Below are 23,486 nucleotides of genomic sequence, written 5' to 3' on the forward strand. Positions count from 1 at the left end.
GCAAAAACAAAACAAAGGGAAGCATGACGTTTATGGGTTTTTCCTCCAGCACAACCATGCAAGCTGAGCTGTGAAACTGTGATGGAAATATTAGAGCTGTTGTGCCTGAAAAAACGCAGTGATCATTTCATTCTTCCTGTCTTTTAATGCTCCAGGGTTTTGGAGACGAATAGGAGCAATAAGTTCACTTTGCAGAATTAATGCTGTAATTCTTTATCATAAGAGCAGAGCATTACCTCAATCTGATTTTTCTACAAAATGGTTCAAAGTCTATTTTTAATGATGGCCCTAATTTGTTAACACCTTTTAAATTATTAATCCCCTTTATATTCAAGTAGTTATTGCATGTCATAACAATGTATCTATGCAGGGAAATTTAATAGTATTTTCTGCATGTCAAGAAAAGGCTTGTTCTGCAAAATGCTATTAAAACTGATAATGAGCTAAATATTTGCCATAGCAAACACTGAAATTACTATATCAATCAACTTTGGGTTCTCTTATTCAATAAACAAAATTTAACCTATTAACTTTGCCTAATTTTAGGCAGGAAAAAGCTTGTTTTCAGGCATATCTTGCCCTTGACTTCATATCTTTATCATCTGATAACTACATTTTCCTGGCCAATTAAGCCATTGTTTTGAATCAAATGTAGCAATATAAGCCTTTTATTCTGTTTTGAATCCAACTATATTACTGGATCCTGAATACTATTTTCTCCCAGCAAATTTAGACTACATTTTAAAGCTCAAATATATCACAGGAAGATGATAAGCTACGTTCCTGAAGACACTTTTCACATTAAAAAAAAAAAAAAAAATTTATGAAGAAGTCAAAGGGTAAAATAAAATATTGCAAATCTCTTAACAGATCACCCTAGATCTGTTAATGTGGCAGGATGCTTGCGTTAATATTTTCAGAAAAAAACTCCAAAATACAAAAACCCGCACACAAGCATCAATGCTGACAGGCACGCCAAGGAGAGCATCCTCTTTCACGAGCATTTGAAGCATAAATCTAAATGCTGATTGAATATCTAACGCCCGGTTCGGTGACAAAAAAGGAGGCAGGTTCCATCTCTGCCGGGCACACACGGGCTGCAAGGGTTTATTGCATACGCCGGGAGCCTCGCCTCGGCAGCGTGTGCTGCTGCTGCTGCTGCTGCTCACGCGTAAGTGCCTGCGCTCACCCGCTCGCTCGGCGCTTTTGTCACAGCAAATTGTTGTGTGATCAAGAGGGATCAAAGCGCACCCTCTAGAGGCTGAACACGAGCCCCGGCCCCGCACGGCACCCACGCTCCCCTGCCCGCACCCGGGGGCTCTCTCGTCACCTTTGCAAACAAAAACACCTCAGTCAGTCATCAGGGGGTATTAAAAATATCACCCTTGCCTTGGTGTCTCGGTGTGAAATGCTAGAAGGGAAGGAGTGCTCTTTTGGAGCGCACCCTGCATGGCATTGCTGTCCAGGACTGTAGAGGGGTGGAAATTCATTGAAGAGTAAGATTTTTTTTCAGTCCTGCCTACAGTAAAAGGGCCATGCCTTGTTCAGGCTGGACTCCATCACGAAGCTCATCACAACTTGAAGGAAATGTAAGCAAGCGAAGTGCAGTCAAAAGACACATTCCCCCAATTTCATGGACAAGAGTACTAAATTCAATAATCAGAAAATCACACAAGGTTTGGGTTGGAGGAGACCTTTAAAGGTCATCCAGTCCAGTGAGCAGGAACTTCTCCAACCAGATCAAGTTGCTCAGAGCCCCATCCAACCTGACCTTGGATGTTTCCAGGGATGGGGCACCCACAACCTCTCTGGGCAACCTGCCCCAGAGTTTCACCACTTTTATTATAAAAACCTCCTTAATTATATCCAGTCTAAACCTGTTTTCATTTCTATTTAAAACCACTGCCACTCATCGTTGTCTTATATATCAAGAGTTATATTATCATTATAGTGCAAGGATTCCATATCTCCAGAGTTTGGTACCTCCTCAATGTTCCTCACAGACAGCTCCTCTAAGCACTGACTGTTCCTGGTCCTTGCAGCAGCCATCTGACTCCAGATCCTACCAATCCACTCTTTTATAACACTGTTCTCATTGGCTACAGGTGTGGCCTGTTAACATCAGGCCTGCTCCTGATCTTTAGTAATTGGTTCAGCTGCAACTCTTTAGGGGATAAGATTACATTCTGTACCACCTTCACTTGCCCATACTGTGTCCCCCTACAACTCATCACAGCAGGTCCTGCTGAACAGTTTGTCCTCACCTTTCTCAGAGGTTCCCTTCAAGTGCTGAAAGACTGCAATGAGGTCTCCAGGAGCCTTCTCTTTTCCAGGCTGAACAAACCCAGTTCTCTCAGCCCTTCCTCACGAGAAGTGCTCCAGCCCTGTGGTCATGTTTGTGACTATCCTCTGGACTCCTTCCAACAGATCCATATCTTCCCTGTGCTGAGGACCCCAGACCTGAAAGCAATAATCTGTGATCCTTACTGAAAGACAATTTTTTTGTATAGAATATTTCCAATTAAATGATGGAGAGCCACTGCTGAATGGAAATTAACTGTTCTGTAAATGTCATTTAAGTAAGACAAAGCTACTTGTAAAGGCTCATGCTTGTGGACCTTTTTCTTCAGCTTACAATGATATTATTGCTTCTTTTCTCATATTTCACATCCTGCTAAAGCAAGCACGTGTGTGAAAGAATACCAATTTCATTTAATTGGGGGCAAGAACAGTATTAAGCTATTTTTCCTATATAAATTACTTCAAGAATTCATCTAAAAGCACCAAAATTCCCCTCAGAACAATACTGTCATGTTAAATCTCTTACACTTTGCTCTCCACCACAGAACTCTGTTCATTAAGAAACAATTTTCTATTAAAGAGCTTACTTTTCATAAGGATTAATAAAAATTGTGATTTCCTAAAATGATACTATGGATTGGTAGCTACATGCTAAACTGTTTCATGGTTTCCTCTGGTCATCAAGACAGACCAAATTTTTAGACAAAAGTTTGCAATTCCAAATGTGTATAACTGCATTGTTGTAAACAAGACTGAGCTTGTGTCAGGATTTTGTATGTAAATGCAGTTAAATGATAACAGCAATTATCCCCCTAGTGAGCATAATAAAGCCATGAAATTCTGAATTACCTTAAGTTTAAATTGAAAAGAATCTCCCATTTACAGAGAGATTGCTGTTGAAGGTTCAGAAACACTCTCAGTTTCCTTGCAGTGACATGCAATACATAAAAAATTACCATTAGTGGCTGCAGTTTCAGTTAAAACTGATTTAAGGAAGGCGCTTTGTAGTATCAAGTATTTCTGCTTGCAGTGCTGCTCATATGACAGGAAAATGAGGATAAAGAGTGACTTTGCAACAGGGGAGTGTTGCTCACTTCTGTCTCACACTGTGCCAATGCAGAGAAGCACACAGTGGAGTTACACCACGCAGAGATGTGGTGTGTTATGTGTATTTCCTGCAGTCAGGACCTACAGGGTAGAGCAGTCCACCAAAATCAGCCAGTGGAGACAACTTTGGAATAAGGAAAGATCTAGGAAGACCTAGGATTATTAAAACAAAACAAAAAAAAAATTGAATTTACTGGGGAGTGTGTCTGTGAATAATCCCTTTTAAAATCAAAACTATTATTTAAAATATTAAATAAAATATAAAGCAACCAAAGTTAATCAGCTGCAGACATGTCAGAATCACAATTAAAACAACACTGATGGAGGAAAACTTTTTTCATCTGTTTCCAGGAAAACAAGGTAAGAGGCGCTGTAAGAGCACAATCCTTCAGTCTTCTAAGTAATGATTACTTCAAAAGCTCTTAAGCCCTTGCTTTATCCATGGAAACTGAGATTCTCAGGCACATAGGAAACCTCCATCTAGTAAAATGAAATGCAACAGCCTCCTTAATATCTAGACCACAAAGTTCTGTGTACAGTGCTCACAAGGTCAGGGGAAAAAAAGTTTTCCCCTTAACTGAGACTGTGTCAGACACGAGCAGGTCCCACACATGCATCCTCAGAGACAAATACTTGAAAATGTTTACAGATAGAAAGGCATTGGAGACTCAATGGTTATGAAAACTTGAACAAGTTTATGGAAATCAATGATGGAGAACATATTTCATTTTAAGTCTGACAATTTTCTTCTTTTTTTCCATTAAGAACACACGTCCCCAAACACAATATAACAACCAAAGCAGTGTGTGCCTCTGCAGTGCAGTGTACATGTAAGTACGGGAGAGAAACATCCTTTTTCTCCAGAGAAGCTCCATTAATCAATCTGGAGATTTCAGAGCACAGTGAGACAACTGAAATTGGTAGAAGAAAATCAAACACACCTCTATTTCACACGGAGTGAAAGAATGTATGGAAGATCAGCTCACTGCCTGGCCATAACTATTTCCACAGGATACACTTTCTGTTCAGCTATGATGAAGTCATTTTTCTGAAGCAGAGTCTCCTTGAGCAGAATGTTTGCTGGTTGCAATTTGAGTGGGTTTTATTGATCATTTGATCTAGTTGAAGATTGATGCTTTTTGTACTCTCTTCCCTTAGTTATAGCTTCTGCAAAAGACAAACACAGCCTCAGATTTTCTTTTCCATGAATGAATCCTAAGCAAACAAGAGCCTTGCCAGTTTCCAACTTAGGTTGAAGTGTCTCTGTAGGAAACTTCTACTAATGAAGGCAGCTATTGTTAGATCTTAGGATAGAAAAAAAGAGCAACATTTAGAAATGAGTGTGAATTGAAAAACTGGAGCAAGGGAATTATGGCAGATAGTTTTAAAATAGATTCCAAGATGAGAAAAAACCCCAAACTCTTAATTAAGTTGCTATGGAATGGGAAAAAAAGAATTAATGAAAAGGGAATAAAAGCATTTGACAAGGGTTCAAAAAGTGAGCTATCTGGCTTGTAAATATTTTGATTTTTCATTGCAGAAGATTGGCAAACAGGACTTGGTACAGCTTTATGAGAATCCAAAGTTGTGAAGGCACACAGTAGTACTGTAATTTTAATTTTTTGAGGATATGGATTGAAATAGTGAACTCTGAAACTAGATAAAAATCAGCCTGGGTTTTTGAAGTATCAAAACATCCAATCTAGAATGGATAAAGAGTCTGTTCAGTTCTCCTATTTGTGTTTATAGAAAAAAATCCTCAATCATAAATAAGGATCTAAAGTATTTTTTTTTTAAGATTAGTTGCATCTCTAGGAGGAGTTGAAGTATGAGTGGATTAACTTGATAAAATGAATGGAGAAATCTTGCTGCTTTCCTGCTTCAGAAACTTGTGTAAGGAGAAGAGTCCTGAATTATGTAGGAGACTTTGAATAACAAAGCTTCACAGCACTTAGGGAGATCATTTAAGAATACGTAGCAACCCTTCCCCCTGCACTGTTTACATCTTCCTGCCCTTTTGGAGTGGATACCAACCTCCTATGCTCATCTGAGTGATATGGACTAGTCCTACTGGGCACTATAACTGGAAAATAAACAAAAAGGGAAACAGGACCCTTGCATCCGCTCTCCACGTCCTTCCATCTGTCGTGCTCCTAAGGAAGAACTACATTCTATCATATATAATTTATACTTAGACTAAGTAATCCTTATAACCATCCTCTTCAGAAATCACTAGAAAATTTTATTCTAAAGACCAGTATGTGACAGATAATTCCTGTCTCTGATTTTACTGCAAATATGGGAGGGATGAATTTGAAGAACAGACACAGTGTTTCAATTACAGACAACTTTAGACAATGAAAAATTTCCTGGTTTATTCCTTTTTTCTGCATAATTTTATCCTTTAGAACAGATGCTTGTGGATGCTGTGGAAAATGAATTGCCAGAATTTTTTAAGAACAGACAAGACAAGCTTCTCTCGGAAATTACAAAAATACTTTGTATCATTGCTGCTGAAGAAGGTGACTTCCTAAAGTCCTTTCCACTACTATTTTTCTATGATCCTATGCTTATTGTCCTGGCTCATTAAATTCCACAGTTTTGGAAAAGACTGGAGATGATGCTGCCAAGGTGATTTGGGCATCTTCAAATTAACCCCACAGGCTTTGGCACTGAGAAACACAAAGATTGCCAACTGCTCTCTGCTTTTTCCCTAGCCTGCCTCTGATCCTTCTAACTGGCATCTGGTCAAAGTAAGACTGAACTTGTACACTTCCGTGTTAAAAGGAACCACAATCCCAGAGTTTACAGAGACAAATGTTAGAACCAGGTTATTTTAAATAGCAGATTATACCTATATGGAAAATATACGTAGGTTTGATTGTTCTATCCAAGTATCTCTTAATAAAGAAAATCTCTGTCTCCATGTTTTATCATATTCAACTTCTATGTCTGAGGCACTTGCATCTTCACAAGTGGTGAAGATCCCAAATCTCTCCATGAGAGGACAATTATTTCCCTTTTCCAGACTTTATTAAGGACAAATCTCTTTTTAATGGCGCCATTAACATATATTAAAAGAAGCCCAAGGAGTATACCCAAATAACTGAGAGGTGCTTTACAATACTGGGAAACAAATTAGATGAGTTAACATCGATGATTATTTAACTAATAAACTAAAAATAGTACAATACAACTGGAAAGCAGCAACAAAGTAGCAGTTTGTGGTTATTTGGCTTCCAATTTCAAAAGATGCAAAACCTTTGTTGTTGTCAGCCTTACTGACTTCCCTCAGCTTTCACTGTTCTTACTTGGATATAGAGAGGCAGTTAAACGGTGAGAGCCAGTAGGTTTTTTCATGTAGATAAATTCTGACTCGAGGCTTCAAGGCTCAGCATGGCAAGATAACAGCATGTTCCATGATTATGCAGGTAAGAAGCACTTGAGCAAACAGCATCTGAAGAAATGCCATGTGGAAAATGCCACAATAGCACTATGACAATGAATAGCATCAACAGTGATGGCTGCCTCTTTCTGCAAATATCAGATGTCACAGTATGCAATTTATCTGCATCCAAAAAATGTTTTCAACCTTGCACTGTAAGGAATCTTAGTTCCTGAACTGATACTGAATTCTCTCTGGAATTGAAAGGGATGGAGAGATGTCATGTCTTATATTAGAACCTCCTTCTAGCAGTTCCAGAAGACTGACACTGATGTCTTCAGTCCAGCCAAGGTGGAGAGTAAGTGTCCTGCAGTTTTGATTCTATGGTAACATAACTGATATGAAGAAAGACTTATACTGCAGTTTGCACTTTATGCTGCAGATTGTGTATGGTATTACCAATTCCAGATGGCTCAGGGAACAAGGGATTTAATTTGAGAGAGACATGTTGCAAGGATCTAAATGCAGAACTTAAATACAAGGTTCTAACGATTGAAATGTAAGGCCTAGATCCACTGCACAAGGTACTATTGTGCACCAACTTGTAAAAATTAGGATCATGCCTAAAAATCATAGGGAGACCTAATGAAATGAAATTAAAAAGTAGCCTGAGTAAAGGTAGCCTACAAAACTAAAAATAAATAAAAATCCAGCGGCTGTAAATATGAGATGTATTGTTGCACGCACATAATGATGTATGTATCTAAACATTTTGTAGGTATAACTGAAGAAGAGAGTTCAAAATGCCCTTAAAAATCTATACACCTGGGTGCAAACCCTCTAGATTTCTTATTCAAATGAGGAGAAAAAACCCACTTTGAAAATAAACTCTTATTGTCACTTCAATACAAAATGGATCCATTGCTGACTTCATCCATTTGCCGATTGTTGACAGCTGTCAATACAGGGATTTGATTTCTTTATCCAAGCATCAAACATTACATTCATATCTTCAGAAAAAGATCTTGACTGTGAGCTGCAGTTTCACTGCCCCAACTCAATTACTGCATTCTTGAACTGCAATGTATTCATTTGTGGGCAGTGGGGCAGCCAGTGGGAGGGTATTGATTGGAGTATAATGTCATGTGTAGCAGCGAGAGTAAGATGAAAAGTGTTTTCTGCTTAATGGGTTGGTATTAAGTAGGTGGGAATAGCTTCTAATTAGCCAACAATTGCTGTGTTTCTCAGTTTCCCTCCCTTCCCTCCTCCTGTCGGTCACCAGCTGCCAATCTCTCTCTCCTTTTCCTTTTTTGTGTGGAGTTCATTGCTCACTGCAGTGAAAGCCTTTGTTTAAAAAAGAGGGCTCCCAGGGTCTCATCTGCCAGGGTACAGCTTGCTGCCTGCGATGAGTAGCAACTGTCAGTTTATTTTATCTCAACCTTTTCATCATCCTGCTGAAACTGGTCGAGTGAAACCACCTGAGAGACCTGAGGATTCAGTACCTACAAGTCATTAGCCAGGACTGCTCAGTCTCTCCCCACACAGCAAGTCAACTGAACACTGCTTAAAATATAGTCCACTTTAACCCCATATTTTCCTACAACATATTAGGACTTCTGCATCTTCCACATTTTAGTTGCATGATCATTCCTTAAATGTACTACAACTATAATTAGTGAGCAACACATTTTGCAGCATTTTCCAGCAAAAATATTCTTTAGAAATACAAAACATAACATACTAAAATACAGATATTAGAACAGCCTCAGTCAGAACCTCCTTCTTATTTAGGTTATGTTCTCCAGCATAAATATCATATCTAGCAACTCTCCCAATTATTTGAACCTCTGCTTGTCTTGAAGTTTTTGATAATGCAGTTCAAAAGGGCAACATCAATTAGTTTTAGTTACAATTGTGCCATTCTCCTCAAAACAGTAATATTCTATGGACATAAAAAAGCAGTATTTGGTCCACAATTTTTAACAGATAAGCAACACTCTCCTCTCTTTGCCATACAGTTTATCTCTCCATAGGTACACACGTATATGTTCATGTACTCAAAATGCACATCCATCTTCCAAATGGCAAATGGATTGCACTACAATCATTAAAAACTTATCAAAGTATGTGAGAGAAATAAATATTTTATTTTGATCTAAACCGAAATTAAATATATCCATATAAATTCTGTCATTAGTCTGAGCTATCTGCTTTTAGTAACCACAGTTAACTTGTTGCAGTCATTACTGACACTTTTAATATAGTAACTGAAGTATTATTTTTCCTTGTATAAACAATGAGCCCTTTCAAGATCTATAAGAGATTACAAGAACAGAAATCCAGTTATCCTTCAATATACAGTTGATTTCTTAATGCTTGAAATTGTCAATGTTTCATCTCAATTCTCTTCTTACTGCAGCATGTATGTACTTGTATGAATATCAACAAAATGAAATTTAATTTGATTTAATACTATTCTCAGAACTGAGAACAAGCTCACTCTTGGAGAATTTTACATTTCAAGGCACTGTTTGGTGGGTTGAAAGGTCCTGGAGTCACAGAACTTGGCACTATAAAACCCTGAAGTGACATTTTCCAGCAGGAGCCTGAAGTGTGAGGTAAACAGAGGGCTGCAAGTGCTGCACCCAGGATAAGAAGTCAGTGCATTCTGTGCAGCACATGTCCCTCTCCCCTCCTGGTTCCTAAAACTGGTTTTCCTGGACACCTGGGTATGGTCTGAAGTTCCTATTTATCAAATTCCTTATGTGCCCAACATGAGCCATTTCACTCCTAGTATTTACTCTAGAGCACAGGCATGCTCCATTTTTCAGCTTTTCTATCAGCAATGCATGGTGCTAGCAGATGCCCAGTTGGGATGCACAGACCCAGTCAGGCAGCTCCAGTCTCTGTTCATGTGACCTATAAATACTAGAGAGTGAAACCCACATTCACAAGAAAGACAGGGCTTGAGTATTGGCTTTCACAGACATTGGCATTAGCAGATGAATAAACATAAGGTTTACTTATTGAGGGGTGTTGGGCACTTGCAGTTCCCATTTCAAAATCTGCTGTGGAAGATTAATTCCCCACAGGAGCTGACACCAGCTACATTATGTTTGACTAATATTCACGGCTGCTCAACATCCCCAAAATTAAAAATATGCCAGAATTTTAAGAAAAAGAACTATATTAAACCCCTGTAGCAAACATGGAAAAACACTGAAAAAAAAAACTTTGAACAAGAACCATTTCAAATAATCCTCTCCATATCAATTACTCTATTGAATACTTATTAATGTCAATATTGTAGGATAGTAGCTCCATGTTCAAAATTATATACCTGCATGACACACCATAAAAAAATACTGAATAATTATTTGGCTCTATGGCAAGACCTGTATGAGGCCTTGCATGGGAATATTCTGTATTATAGATAATATTGAATGCTTAACTGACTGAGTAGGAACAAGTGGATGAGCCTGGAGGCATGGTCATCTACTTAAGCATGCATTTGGATCTTCAAGCTAATTAATCACCCAGTTGTATACTTAAACTTCATCAATCCATTCCCACAGGTGATTAAGATCTATTTAAAGGCCATTTTGATACTTCACAATTTTCTATTAACCAACTTGTCAAGATACTCAATAGGAAGTGTGATTCTTCCCACTCCATTCTGTGATCCCAATGTAATAAAAACACTGAGCATGAAGAACAGTGTGGAAACAGTAGGAAAACACTGAAAAAACTCTCAAAACCACAAATACAAACACAAAAGATATACCTAAGAAAATGTAAGTTGAGATGCCAGCTACTGGGTATAGAGGTAACTGGCTTACACTCCTTAAACGTTGGCATAAACATACATAAAATTGGAATTCAGAGTGAAGGTGTAAGGCCAAAAAAGGAGAAAGAATAATTTTCAGCATGAAGGTGAAGAACAGGAAAGAAAACACAAGAGAACAGACAAGGAATGAAGAGAAACAAAACCTAATAAATGTTAAAAAAAAGTTCAAAAAAACCACAAAATATCTCCGGTGATTACAGAAAAGAATAAAGAGATGTGGATTTTTGGATGAAAGAAACATGGTTTCATAAATACACAAAACTGTGGAACTACAACACTTCACTTTTCAAAATAGATTGGCTTATTATAAATGTAAATAATTTAAATCTTGACTATCTTCTGTCTTAATAAAACCAGCAATTTGTTACTTATAATAGGAACATAAAAGAATGTACCTAGGCTGGGGAAAGGATCTTAGATAAAACCTCTCAAGGATGCAGAAAAGAAAGCTGGCTTGGGAAACCCAGGAGCAGGAAGCTGTTTGATACACCGCCTGTGACTCCTGAGATGACCTAAGGGCTCTGTTACAGAACATATGCACTCAACACAGTTTCTTTGTCTTGCCTTTGATTTTCTGTGTCCAAAGATTGTTGGGGAGCTTTGGGTAAGGATGGGTTTGCAGCAGAGAGCTGTTTTCACGTTGGCCTGAGGTCTAGACTGGTTGGCATGTTTGCAGACAGCAACAACGAAAGATTCTTTATGAAGTCTAATGACAACAACCATCTCAATATTAAACAAACCCACAAAAATCTTATCTCTTGCTCTTTCTGAGGATCCATTCTCCTTTTTGAGCATAATCTCACTAGATACACCTCTGCTCACGTATGCAGCAAAGGAAAGGAAAGGATGGGCACATGGAGAGGCCCTAGGGCCGCTTCAGAAATTTTCCAACTGGCTGCTCCTACTTTGGTCCTGCCACCATCAGGGCACTGCCAGAGCACAACTCCTGCCAGTGGTTTCGTTCTGTGACTTTTCATCAATGCTGCAGTCAAACCAAAATCTTCTAGGTGCCTCAAATCAAAGATTCCTCCAGAAATGGCCTAACAAGGCTGGGCAAGAGATTCAATTTCTTTTGCACCATTCTATAAAATCAAGCAGCACTCAACTTCTACCCCAAGAATTTTTGCTTTTTAAACTGGAAAGGAACTCCACTTATGTAGAAGTACTGACAGTGCAGTGCACAAAACTATGCTAGTTCAGTGCATAAAGCTACACTAAAGGGTCTGACAATATACTGCAGTTTGAACATCACTTCCAACTTTTTTTTTTCCACAAGAAAGAACAATTCACCTTATTTAGGAAACCATTTTCTGCTGATCTAGGGAGCTTGTCTGAGAAAACACAGCTGGATGCCAACAATATTTAGTACAGAATGTGTCTAAAGGAAACGGGTGGCAAGATTTAGATGGTTCCAAATGAAACATCAGATGGCAAAAAGCTTAGAAAAGATCCAAATTCTCCTCTAGGTAAAATGTTTTTATGTAACTATTGATGACAAGAACACTCACAATCATAGTCAGGGTGATAGTGATTTTTTTTTTGAACCTATAACACCACTTATTCATAAAAACCTGCCAGCTCTTAGCAAAAACTAGGAAGAAACTTCTAACACAATAATCCATGGTTAAACACGAAAATGTTCCATGACTTCCCTCTTAAATATGGTACAGGCAATCCACACACCTGACCTAGAGCTGATCCTGTCTAGCAATTCCCAATTATTTATGTTGGTATTTAAAACAAATCACTGTAAACTCCCCTGGATATTGCATTTGTACAAAGCATGAGAACACTGAATATCAGCACTCCCCTCTTTTCAGACAAACGTCAGCCATCAACAGAAATTAGAGCAAGCTGCTGCAGCTCTGGCAAAACTGACAGAGATGTTAATACCGTGTTCTCACGCTCTTCACAGAGAATCTGCTGCATCCAGCCACTGACCACAATGTGCTGAAAACCCTCCCTGTCACCCTCAGCTCTTCTCTTCACACTTGATTCTTTCTGTAGTCCAAGCAGTAATTAATCTCACTTGCTAAAAATTTCAGTGTATCTCTAAGCACAACACATACTTAAAAAACAAATCCCAAATAATAATAAATAACATATATGAACCACTTAAGCTGATTTTCAGAAACATGTTCTGAGCCATAAACATCTATACACAAGCATGGTCTATTTCAACACTCAGTTAAGGCTGCATTAAGACTTAGTTAAGAATATTTTAAGAGTATATCTTGTATTAATATAAAAAATGACTGATATTTTTAAAAGTTAAAGGTGAGACAAGTTAAAATTTAGAAAGCGATGAGTGCTAGGTGATGTGAATAAAGAAGAGGCAGCACAAGTTTACCACATTTTCAAGAAAAAAAGACAGAATCACCTCTCAACTTTTCATTTTCCTAATGATTTTCCCAAATGCATATATTTCAGATTTTTTAGCTACTGTATTTTTCCAGAAGGGAGAAAATTATTCTGTTTGAGAAATCCCATTAAAAGGTACAGAAGCCATCCTGTGATTTTCAGTAGGGTACTGATACATTTGAACTACGTTCAAAATGGGCTTATTAAGAAGTGAGCCTTTGTGCCTCTGGCACAGGGACAGCCTTGGAGTCTGTACTTGGTCACACACCTCCTTTATATAATTTAAAGTCTTAGTTCTTATTTACCAGTGTGAGCAAGAATGTCTGTAATTATATGCACACTATATATGATGAACAATTGTGTGCGTAATTCCCTTACTTCATGTTCAGTTGCATTTTTTGAGAAACCTCAAAATCTGTCCGTAAAATCCTTTCAGTTTCTCCCTATCTGCAGATGAGCACACAGTGCACTAACAGCTAACAGAGAGGGAAGAGGTAACACCAGAAGTTTTCCTGGAATTAGTGTACTTTAGGCAAAAGAGACAGTAAAAAAAAGCAGTTTATCACATTATGAAGCAGTCTGTTCTGCTGCTGAACACAATCACCAAAATGGCCCATAAATGACACAGCTCTGGTAAGTTACAGTAGAAAAATGTTGTCTGAATTTGTTAAGCATAATCCTTGATCTCACACCTCACTTCTGACTCTGCCATCCTTTATGGATAATCCTTTTATTAATGAATGACAAAGGTACACACACGTTCAATCTAAAATGCACCTGGTCAGATCGCTGTTTTCCAAAACATTAGAAATTTTGTGCTAGCTCCATCTTTTACAGAAACATGACTATAAAACATCTTAAAGAGCTTTCAAAAATGTGAATCAGTAGGATGAAAATGTAATTTCTTACACAACACAAAAGGACACAGTCACGCTATGGAATGTACCATTCCTTACATCCATGAAAGGAGGCTGGAGAAAGAATATTGAGGGACTACATATTTGGGAGTAAGCACAAAAGCTCATTTGATTGTATTTTCAAAGCTATAGACTTAGCTGGTGCATGCATTTTAAATTATATTGAAGTCTGCTCAGGTGTGGAATACTAGAAATAGTCCTGATTATGCTGAAGTTGATCGTACCAGATAATTCCATTGATCATAAGACTTCAAAATTGATGACAATATGCAGTATTTAAAGGTATCATAAAAAACTCCAACAAAATAAAGGCAGGAAATCCATGATAAAATGTGTCAATTTTGCCAAGTTCTCCAAAGCCAAGGAATGCAAATCTAAATTGTTGTCAAAAGCACATACTATTCCTCAAGAAAACAACTGAAGACTTTGTAGGATGGGGAAAACCATGTATTTTAAGTCTTTTCTTAAAAGCGTTCAGACAATTTCAAGCATACAAGGGCTCTTGCTGAGGCACAGCCCTGCCAGACACAAAAACCTGGACTGAGAGTTGCCAGACTACAGAAACTAATTTCTGGTCAGCATTTCGTGTAATCAACATACAAAATCTGATTCAAAAATTTCCTGCCTTCAGCACCTTTAATTATTCTTCTTTCCTCTAGAAGGCAGCGAGTCGGGTGATTATTTATTGAAAGACCTGTGAAATGTTTTCTCATCAGACAATGTTATGCTGTAGGCTCCTTTTTAGGATTTTATGTGGAGTCACAATCCTTTTTGCCTACTGATTCTGCTGATAAGGTTTTTATCCATTTTACTAAACATAAAAAGAACAATAAAACCATATTTGTTGTTGCAGTGGCATCTCACAATTATATAAATAACTCTCCTGTAAGAGAAGTCAGGTGACTGAGTCAAAGATAGCAGATAGAAACACATTCTCCTTTGCATTTTTAAACACTGTCTTCTGAAAATCCCGTCCCTTTTATCCACGACAACTCTGGTCAAAACATCTATTTTATTAATAAATGTTGAGATAAATTGAGTAATTAATGGTTATTGAAATGATTGATTTATAAAATAAGTTTTGGTTGAAAGACATAAGGTAATGTGGCAATACTTGAATTTAAATGTAATTGTTCCCCCACTAGCTTAAGTATTTCTTTTGCCTATGAATACAGAAACTACTCTTATTTTTTTGACACAGAAAATTTTTTCAGTCAGAAGAGTTAGAAATAAAAACTCACTGCCTTTCTTCTCCCTTTCATAAAATTTCCCTGTGGATTAAGAACTACCATTGTATCTTGTCTTTCTCTGTTCTATCCTCAAAAAGACTGAGAAAAATCTGGTAGATTATCAACACTGAGCTGTTTGAAAGAGCTAGAAATACTGCTCTATTATCACAGCAGGAATTTCCTAAGTGATGAGTTCATCATAGGACGCACAGACATTCTCCTGGAAGGTAGAATAAAGGCTGTACCTGAAACTCAAAGCCAGCAAATCTAATCTTGAATTGGTGCCAGGTCATGTTTTGCCAGACAAAGATATTAAAAATGTAATGCCAGTACTAACGAGAGATTTGGCACACGAAACATGAGAAATGTTACAGATTGTGCTGACAGTGTGACACTATGTTTTCCTGGATGTAATCTGGGTATCATGAGAGTAAGCTTGGAGCACTAATGAGAAGAATGATATTGAACTGGAAGAGCTGCTAAATATGCAGTAGCCACAGGGTTCCTGGAGTGAACTGGAACTGAAATGAAAACTGCAATACTGAAAGTAACAGAGGGTAAACTAGGCAGAAATACAGAAGGAAGAGAATCTCAGCAGGCAAAACTTGTTTGTGGTACCACGCTTGCCAGGACATAAAGGGCTTTTCTAATCATACTCTGTTTATCCCTGAAGTACTGTTAAAGAGGAGCAGGATTCTTGAGCTTAAAGGGGCACATATAATTTCAGGATATAAATGAGTTTCACAATTGACTGGGAAAAGCCATGTATAAAAGCTGAACAGAAAACCCCTTTAGGTGCAAGAACTAAAATTCATATTGGAGATACAAAGTTCATTCCATGTCTTTGAGGTTCCTGTGGGTTTTCTTTTTTTTTTTTTTGCTTTTGCCATTGTTGATTTTTGTTTGCTTCCTATTTTTATCAGCTACAGTTAGTGATCCTTATATGAAATGACTATAAAATTCTTTTATGAATTATTTTTCTGACCATCTCTGTTGGAATTCTTGGCATTTGCACTACAGGTCTAGACAGGAGACATACACCCAAATAACTCTGACAGTCAACAAAATCTGTCAGTGTGCTCGATGTTCACTTATTGAGACACAAATCACAAATATAGATATGTATAGCCACTGAAGAAGTGTTACCAAAGTGTTAGAACTTTAAACAGAATGCTATCTAATTTATCTCTTCAGCCTCCGAACGAATGCCCTTGTTCCATAATTCTCAGTAGCTCCCAGTGTTGCCTCTGGCATCCTGGCTCCTGTTAAACTGCTAATATCTTCAATTACCACTTATTTTATATACAAAATTCACCACTGAAGTTATACTTAATTTTCCACTTCTGTGAGAGGGTGAGATACACAAGAAAGCAGCAGTCAGGCAGTTCTTTGTCTTTAGGAGCAGAGTAATTGAGGGAATAACAAAGTAACACTGAAGCTCCATATTGTGACTACCCCAGTTGTCATTTATTTCCACTGCAGCCCAGATTCACACTCTTCACAGGAATACAGAGCAGGAAGTTTTAAGGTAGAGTAGACATATACCTCCCCCTTCCTCAGTACAATACAGTTCACTACTATCAGTAGTATAGTAGTACTATACTACTGGAGATAATGCATAATTCAGTTTGTCTTGTATTAATGTATTGTACAAGGTAAAAAGAGCAAAGAAAATTTAACCCATGAAGAAAGAGGGCTACTCCACACCAAGTCCTCCTCTGCTCTTTCTGAGATAAGGAAACATAGTAAAGTAAGTAGACTTGCTTTTATTTTTTCCCTTTCTCTCTAATCTGAAGTACAAGGATACCAAAAATAAAGCAGCGTGTTTTTCTGGATTCAGAACTATGTCAAGCAGAAATTACTTCTCACTTTTAGTAACAGGGATCTTATTTTTGGATGCACTTGAAAAGTGTACTGCAAATGGAGATTATTATTATTTTCTTTAAAGATTAAAACAATTATGTTTTGACTATACCAGGTAACTGTGGTGTTTGGCAAACAGCACTGAAAAAATGCAAATTACCATCCAGAGCAACTACTAGTATCAATTTCTCCCAGTTATATTGTATTTTAACCTGTTTAATTCAGCCTCTAAAACAAGCACACAGAGGTAGAGCCCAACCTCCGTTCCATACAAGGATTAAACCCGGGAAATAATTTAATAAAACTCTACAAGAAAAATGACTTAAGTGTTGAGGACAATGCAGCACTAATGTGTTTCATAAGCACTGCCTTACCGCCTGGAAGAGGGTCAGTGCACATGTCACTTCTGTTTTGCTTCCATGCCAGCAGGCACTGCAGGCTGAGGGGATCGGCTGCTGCTGCTACGTGGCTGTTGAACGGCACCATCAGCTGATGAGCCTTGGCAATGCCACAGTAACTCTCTGTTTCAGCCACCAAGGGCAAATTGTTCAAAGCTTTCGCTGCCTCAGAGGCCTGACTGAAATGTTCCAGAGCTTCGTTATAGTTCCCCTAGTAAAGAAGAGAGAAAAAAAGAAAATAATGTTAAAAGCTACTTGTAGTCACCTGTATTTTATTTTGACATCAGAGCCTGCTCCTCTGCCACCTCAGAGATGTGGCAGCCCACAAAGTGACTCATGGCAGGGCATTAAGGAAATCACTCTCCCTTGCTGTTTTCTAACCTCTAAAATCCAGATAACACTGCCGATATATTTGATTTGAATAGCATTTTGAGCATACAAATCCAAGTATATCAACAATAAGTATTAATACAGATTGCAGCCAGGCTGTTTAGAAATTATTGTTTCCCCGCATTCAACATATCTGTGGGAGAAAAGGTACTAATTTATGGTAGTATTAAATCTTAAAAAATAATTCCTAAAAATGGAAAAAAGAGGATAAACAAAGCACAGAAAAGAACAGAAATTTAAACTTACTCATTTATGGAGGAAGAAAGAGGTATACAAACACTATAGATATTCCTAATCACAAAAGAGAAAAAGTAGGAGAAATTTAGCCCAACTGTTGCTGAATTGAAAACTCAATTTATCTCTCTATCCTACCATTGGCATGGAATTCTGCTGCTCTGATGGCAGAAACTTCCTGACTGAAAGCATTTTCAGAGCTGTTTTATCCTTTCACTCTCACCTTGATTTAATGAGATTGAAATTCTCTTCTGTATGGAACTGGGAGGTGAGACTTCCACTGGTACCTGTTTCATTTGATACCACTTTTTGGGATGAGAACTCCTATAACTGCTAACATGTGCTTATGATTAAAAAAGGAAAAAAAGAGCAATAGCAATTCTGGTAGTCTTTCAACTTTGTTTAATACAGCAGAAGAGCAGAATTAGGCCTATGAGGACACATCAATGAATAAAGAATGATAAGCTGTAATATAATAAAAAGCAGAAACATCTACTTACCATACTCATGAGAACTATAGCAGGTTAAGTGATGCAATTAGTGAGAGGAATGTAGCAAATCAGACTAAGAAACTCAGAAAAAGTGAAATGAGAAATGACAGAGTTACCATGCAAACTTCAGAGTGTACATATTAAGTAAGCAACCTGCTTATTGAACTGAGGGAAATGAGACCTACTACTCCTGCAGAACACAAACCCAGGCATGCTAGGAAACAAGAAACATCTGGGTAAAACAATTGTGACTAGAAAGCAAACTGTGTGTACAGCATTAAAGAAAGATACTGCTGGTGAGGGAATAGTGAGATAAGAGAACTGGAAAGGTACAGCAACAGTGCGGACAGAGCAATGTGAATTTGGTCAAAGTGATTTGTGTTTGGAAGAACAGGAAGAGTTATATCCCAGGTTTACTGAAGGTCCCCATGGATAGATCTGGATATAAACAGAAATATCTTTAATTTGATGGACTACTTCTGCAAATTTTATTACTGGGGGATGTACAGAGTTGAATAAAAAGACCCTAATAATGACTTAGAGAACACTGGTGATGACAGCTGACACCAGCAGGCAGTGATCCAAAAGAGGAAATGTTAATTCACACTCAGTTTTGGTAAACACTGCTGACCTTGCAGAAAAAAATGATACAGAAAACAGGGAATTGCAAACTTCAAGATTTTAAAATTTATGGTTAAACTAAATATTTTATATACATTAATATTTGTAAGTTACTGCACTTGTGCCCTTCTACACCACTGCCTCAGCTCAAGGCAGAAAATTCTGAACTGAGAAGGAGAATTTGAAGAACAATCAAATAGAGATTAGTTATTAACATAAAAGTTCTATTGAATTGATTATTAGCAATGGTGGAAAAAGGAATGAAATGCAGAAGTCGTTAAACAGAATTTATTTAATTATTTTTCAGATTTGGAGGAGAACAATTCAGCACAGTGTCATATGACTCTTCTTCTAAGTTTCAGACCCATTTTACAGCTACTTCATCAAGTTGTCAAAGACCTTAAAACTTAGTTTTCAACGGGAAATTCAGTATTTATATTAAGAACACATGTAAACAGAAAACTCTCAGGCTAATTTAGAGATTATAGAGTAAAAACATTTCTACAGTGTATGAAATAAAACCAGGACAAACAGGACAGCAATTTTGGTAGTGGGAGTTCTCTGTAAGAGCAGCCCAGGAAACAAAAAAAGAGGTACTTAGGGATAGTGTAAGTGAAAAGGGGAAAGTACTCTGTTCAATATATTACACACAGAACTGAGACAAAAAATATGCAACAGAAGATAGAAAGGGTATTTCTAGTTTTATCTTATTTGTAGTGGAAGTGTTTCCTAAGTTCCGTATTAGCCAGCATACAGAACAAATTCTTTTTATTACTTATTGTATCTAAATAATTTTGTGTAGCAATTCAGCTCTAAAATAGGTGTTAAAGCATGAATCCTTCATTTTGCAGCAATGTCTTTAACCCTTTTGATTTCAAAACCCAAGTGTCACTGCAGTGCAAGTGGAGACAAGAGAAAGTCTTTCCACTGCTAACAGACCTTTGACAAACTATTTGCTGCTAGAGCCCATTTCATAAATTTGGCTGAGAGAATGTAAAGAAGAAATGTAGCTAAGATTATAAACAGCCCATTAGTATGCAATGCAGTATACATTCATGTAGAGTGCAATAATATTTCATTTGCATTAACTGATGACTTTTTATAGGCATATATGGCCCCAATGGTGATCTGGATGTGGATTTTTCACAACATGTAAAGTTTGTCCTGATCTGAATTTGGAGTTTTTATTCATCTATTTTAGAAAAAAACTCTGTGTGTTAAACATGATGTGAAATTTTCACCTTTCTCAGAAAATTAAGGCACATTTCATTTAGTCACACAGTGACTTCTCCTTGGGTAGCTCCTGCAAGATGCAACACCTGGATCAAATCCTCCTGTGTCATCTCCTAGGCATAACCAGATTTTACCAAGAAGTAAATCAAGCTGTTTCAGATCATTACTACAAACAGTACTTACTCTTTCATTGTGAACTTTTCCAAGTAGGAGATTTGCATCCACCAGGCTTTGGCCTAGATTAGCACTCTCAGCATCCTTCATAAACTCTCCCAAGTACTTCACAGCCTCACTTGATTTTCCCTGACTGAAGAAAAGGACAGGGACAAAATGAAATATTTACTCAGATGGCTTCTTCAAATGCTGAAGATCTACCCCCTTGTTCTGAAGAAACTTTACTTTGTGATGACTCATCCATGACTGGATTTTATTTCCAAATGGCCTCCAGCACTACCTGTGCTGAGCCCAGTGAGACTACTTCACACAGAATGTCTGAGGGCAAAACTGGATCCTTTCAGCAAAATAGAACAAAACTTTCTTTCAGAATATTGTGCCATATTTTAAGGCCATGAATAAAAACACAGGTGGACGATTTAAGAGGGCTTTTGGACTTCCCATTATTTTATTTTTTCTTTCTACGGAGCTGCTGGTAATATTTTCAATTTAGCTGGACCTCACATCCTGACAAAATAGGGGAAGGAGATTTTTTCAGTAAGGCTTTCTGTCATTCAGAGCTGCTCTAGAACCTGGTGGTGCAGCAGCAGCTCCATGACAGGGCTGTATCTCAGTTCTGGGCTGACAGCCTTTCCCTGAACACAGCACTGCCCTTTGGCTGGCTGGATCAAAGGTGGCCAGGGTCACACAGGCAAACCTATAAACCATGGATTGCAGGTGCCACCCCCAAATCCCAGGGAGCTCAGAGCAACCTGAGGTCACAGCTGCATCTAACTTGAAAATTGGCTAACATACTTTGACAATAACATTTGCAGATTTCTTTTTTTTTTTTTTTTTTTTTAATAAAGCTGGTCATATTAACAATATAAGACCTCAGCAGTGTGATTGCAAGATATAAGACAGACATCTGAGCTTGCTTGTGAATAAGGCTTGGTGCCCTTTTTCCCTTTAAGGCTGGAGTGTTACTCCAGCTGACCTCAATATTAGCCATGAACTTGAGTCACTAATGTAGGAGGGTAGCATGCTAAATGTCAAGGCACCAAGACAGAAAATTCAGTCTTAATTAAGAAATTCACAAAAATAGGAGTTTCTGTAAGCAATAAAGAATTGTGATTTATTTTCTCACCATCTTAAACTACCTTCAAGTTATATTCCTGCAGCAAATGATGGCCTGGCATTTATTTACAATACAGTTTTTATTATAAGCTATATTAGGGATATGTGCTTTCAAAATCTGGCAGAACTCTGAATTTCTCTCTTTTATGCTATTGGAGTAATTATAACAGCCTACTATGAAACAGGAAACATAGCAAAGCTTAGCTGCAAATTTAAAATACTGCAGTGATTATCTGTATGTGACTAGGAGGGTAAGATTACTACAAAAGAATGCTAAATCACTGCAAACTAACATTCTTGAAATGCTCAAGTATATGCTACTGTAAAGCTTAGAGGTCAATTAGCAGACTTAGATTTACTAAACTTTCCTAAGTATTTTATTACCATGAGAATACAAAACATACCAGACTGTAAACATTTACCAAATGTCAAAAGGCTTCTAAATTTTAGAATTAGAAGCACATATTTTTTTAACCTGTTTTTTTTCCAAAGAAAAGAAAATCAAATGTTTCCCTAAAGAAATACAGCATATGATTTATATAAGTTAAAGGACAAGGTTAAAGTGTTAGACAAATATTAATTCCAGTTTTTCTAGTTTTCTATATGCAGTGCACAGGTGCAACTTGAAGAGCATATTATATGGTATAATCATTAAATCCATTCAACCAGACCTTTGAGAGTTAAAAACATATATTCTGAGGAAAAGGACTCCTTGGTCCAAGGAATGAGAATGAAACAGTGCAGAATATTTGTGTATCAAGGTGATTCCAGTTTCCAATTGGGAAAACAGGACTGTTAACACCCACATCCCCTGACAACTGTCCAATTATGTATATCACACTTGGCCTACTGTTTGCAGTAGAAGTAATCAATAAAGGATGTGGTTGAGTGAACATAGATTTTGGTTGAACCAATGCATGAAAACTTAATCATTTACTCAGAGTGGAGAAATCAAATAGAGCAGAGATGAAACAGCCACTAAGGGGTTTGTTGATTGTACCACCAAGTTTGTGGGCTAGAGGCTGAAAGTAATAAAGCAAATGGAATCAGTGACAGGAGAAAATGTAAAAAGGTTTTCTTAATTTCATGAATTAATAGAAATGTTTTGATGTATTTTTGGCCATTTTTTACTTTTCACATCAAAACTTCTGTTCCACATATAGGAAATATGAAAATTGCTAGGGCATATAACCTCTTTGAGGAAAACAGGAATCAATTTGATACATATCAGTAAGATATTTCTCACTGTTAGGACTTCACTTATGCCAGCTAGAAATCAGTTGGAACAGTTTAACAATTTTTCAAAGGAAGTACTTTTAAAAGCACTACAGCTTGAGATATTTAAAGTATGCTAGAAGGATTACTGAAACACTTTGCACAAGACCGGATAACATGATAAACAGGTCTTTCCTACTCAAAGGGCTAATATTTTATAGTTCCTTCAAAAATCTACATGTTATTTTATACAGCCATACACTTTCTATCTCCTTAGACATCACCTTCCTAAATGCATAAAATGCAATTTCCTAAAGATATAGTCATTCATGATCCCACAGAACAGTTATGATGACTTCAGCAGAAGAGATTACACATCTACAGCAACTCATTTTCCAGTTTCATGCTAAAATGCCCTATGAGATTTTTACCCCTATTAGACTTTTATGAAAATATGCACCTTTTATAGGATTGCTCATGTGATGGAATTGGATGTATAAATCATGTGTCCACAAGAAGTCATTACCATGGTGGACACTGGCAGAATAAGTCAAGAACATGATGCTATTATGTCAGATTCTTTCCCCTGGAAAATGACATGACT

The 23,486-nt window shown here is 37.4% G+C and overlaps 1 protein-coding gene across 1 annotated transcript in view; it reads right to left on the bottom strand.

Moving 5' to 3' along the window:
- TTC29 (tetratricopeptide repeat domain 29) overlaps positions 1–23,486 on the bottom strand; it is a 117,458-nt gene that overhangs the window by 29,752 nt on the left and 64,220 nt on the right. Inside the window, exons 9-11 of the mRNA XM_058025155.1 lie at positions 20,561–20,684; positions 17,385–17,619; positions 945–1,330 (exon numbers count right to left, since the gene is read on the bottom strand). Of these exons, the coding sequence (XP_057881138.1) occupies positions 945–1,330; positions 17,385–17,619; positions 20,561–20,684 (745 nt within the window). The remainder of the gene's footprint in view (positions 1–944; positions 1,331–17,384; positions 17,620–20,560; positions 20,685–23,486) is intronic.

Source organism: Melospiza georgiana, chromosome 5 (assembly GCF_028018845.1).
Source record: "Melospiza georgiana isolate bMelGeo1 chromosome 5, bMelGeo1.pri, whole genome shotgun sequence".
NCBI classification, from domain to species: domain Eukaryota; kingdom Metazoa; phylum Chordata; class Aves; order Passeriformes; family Passerellidae; genus Melospiza; species Melospiza georgiana.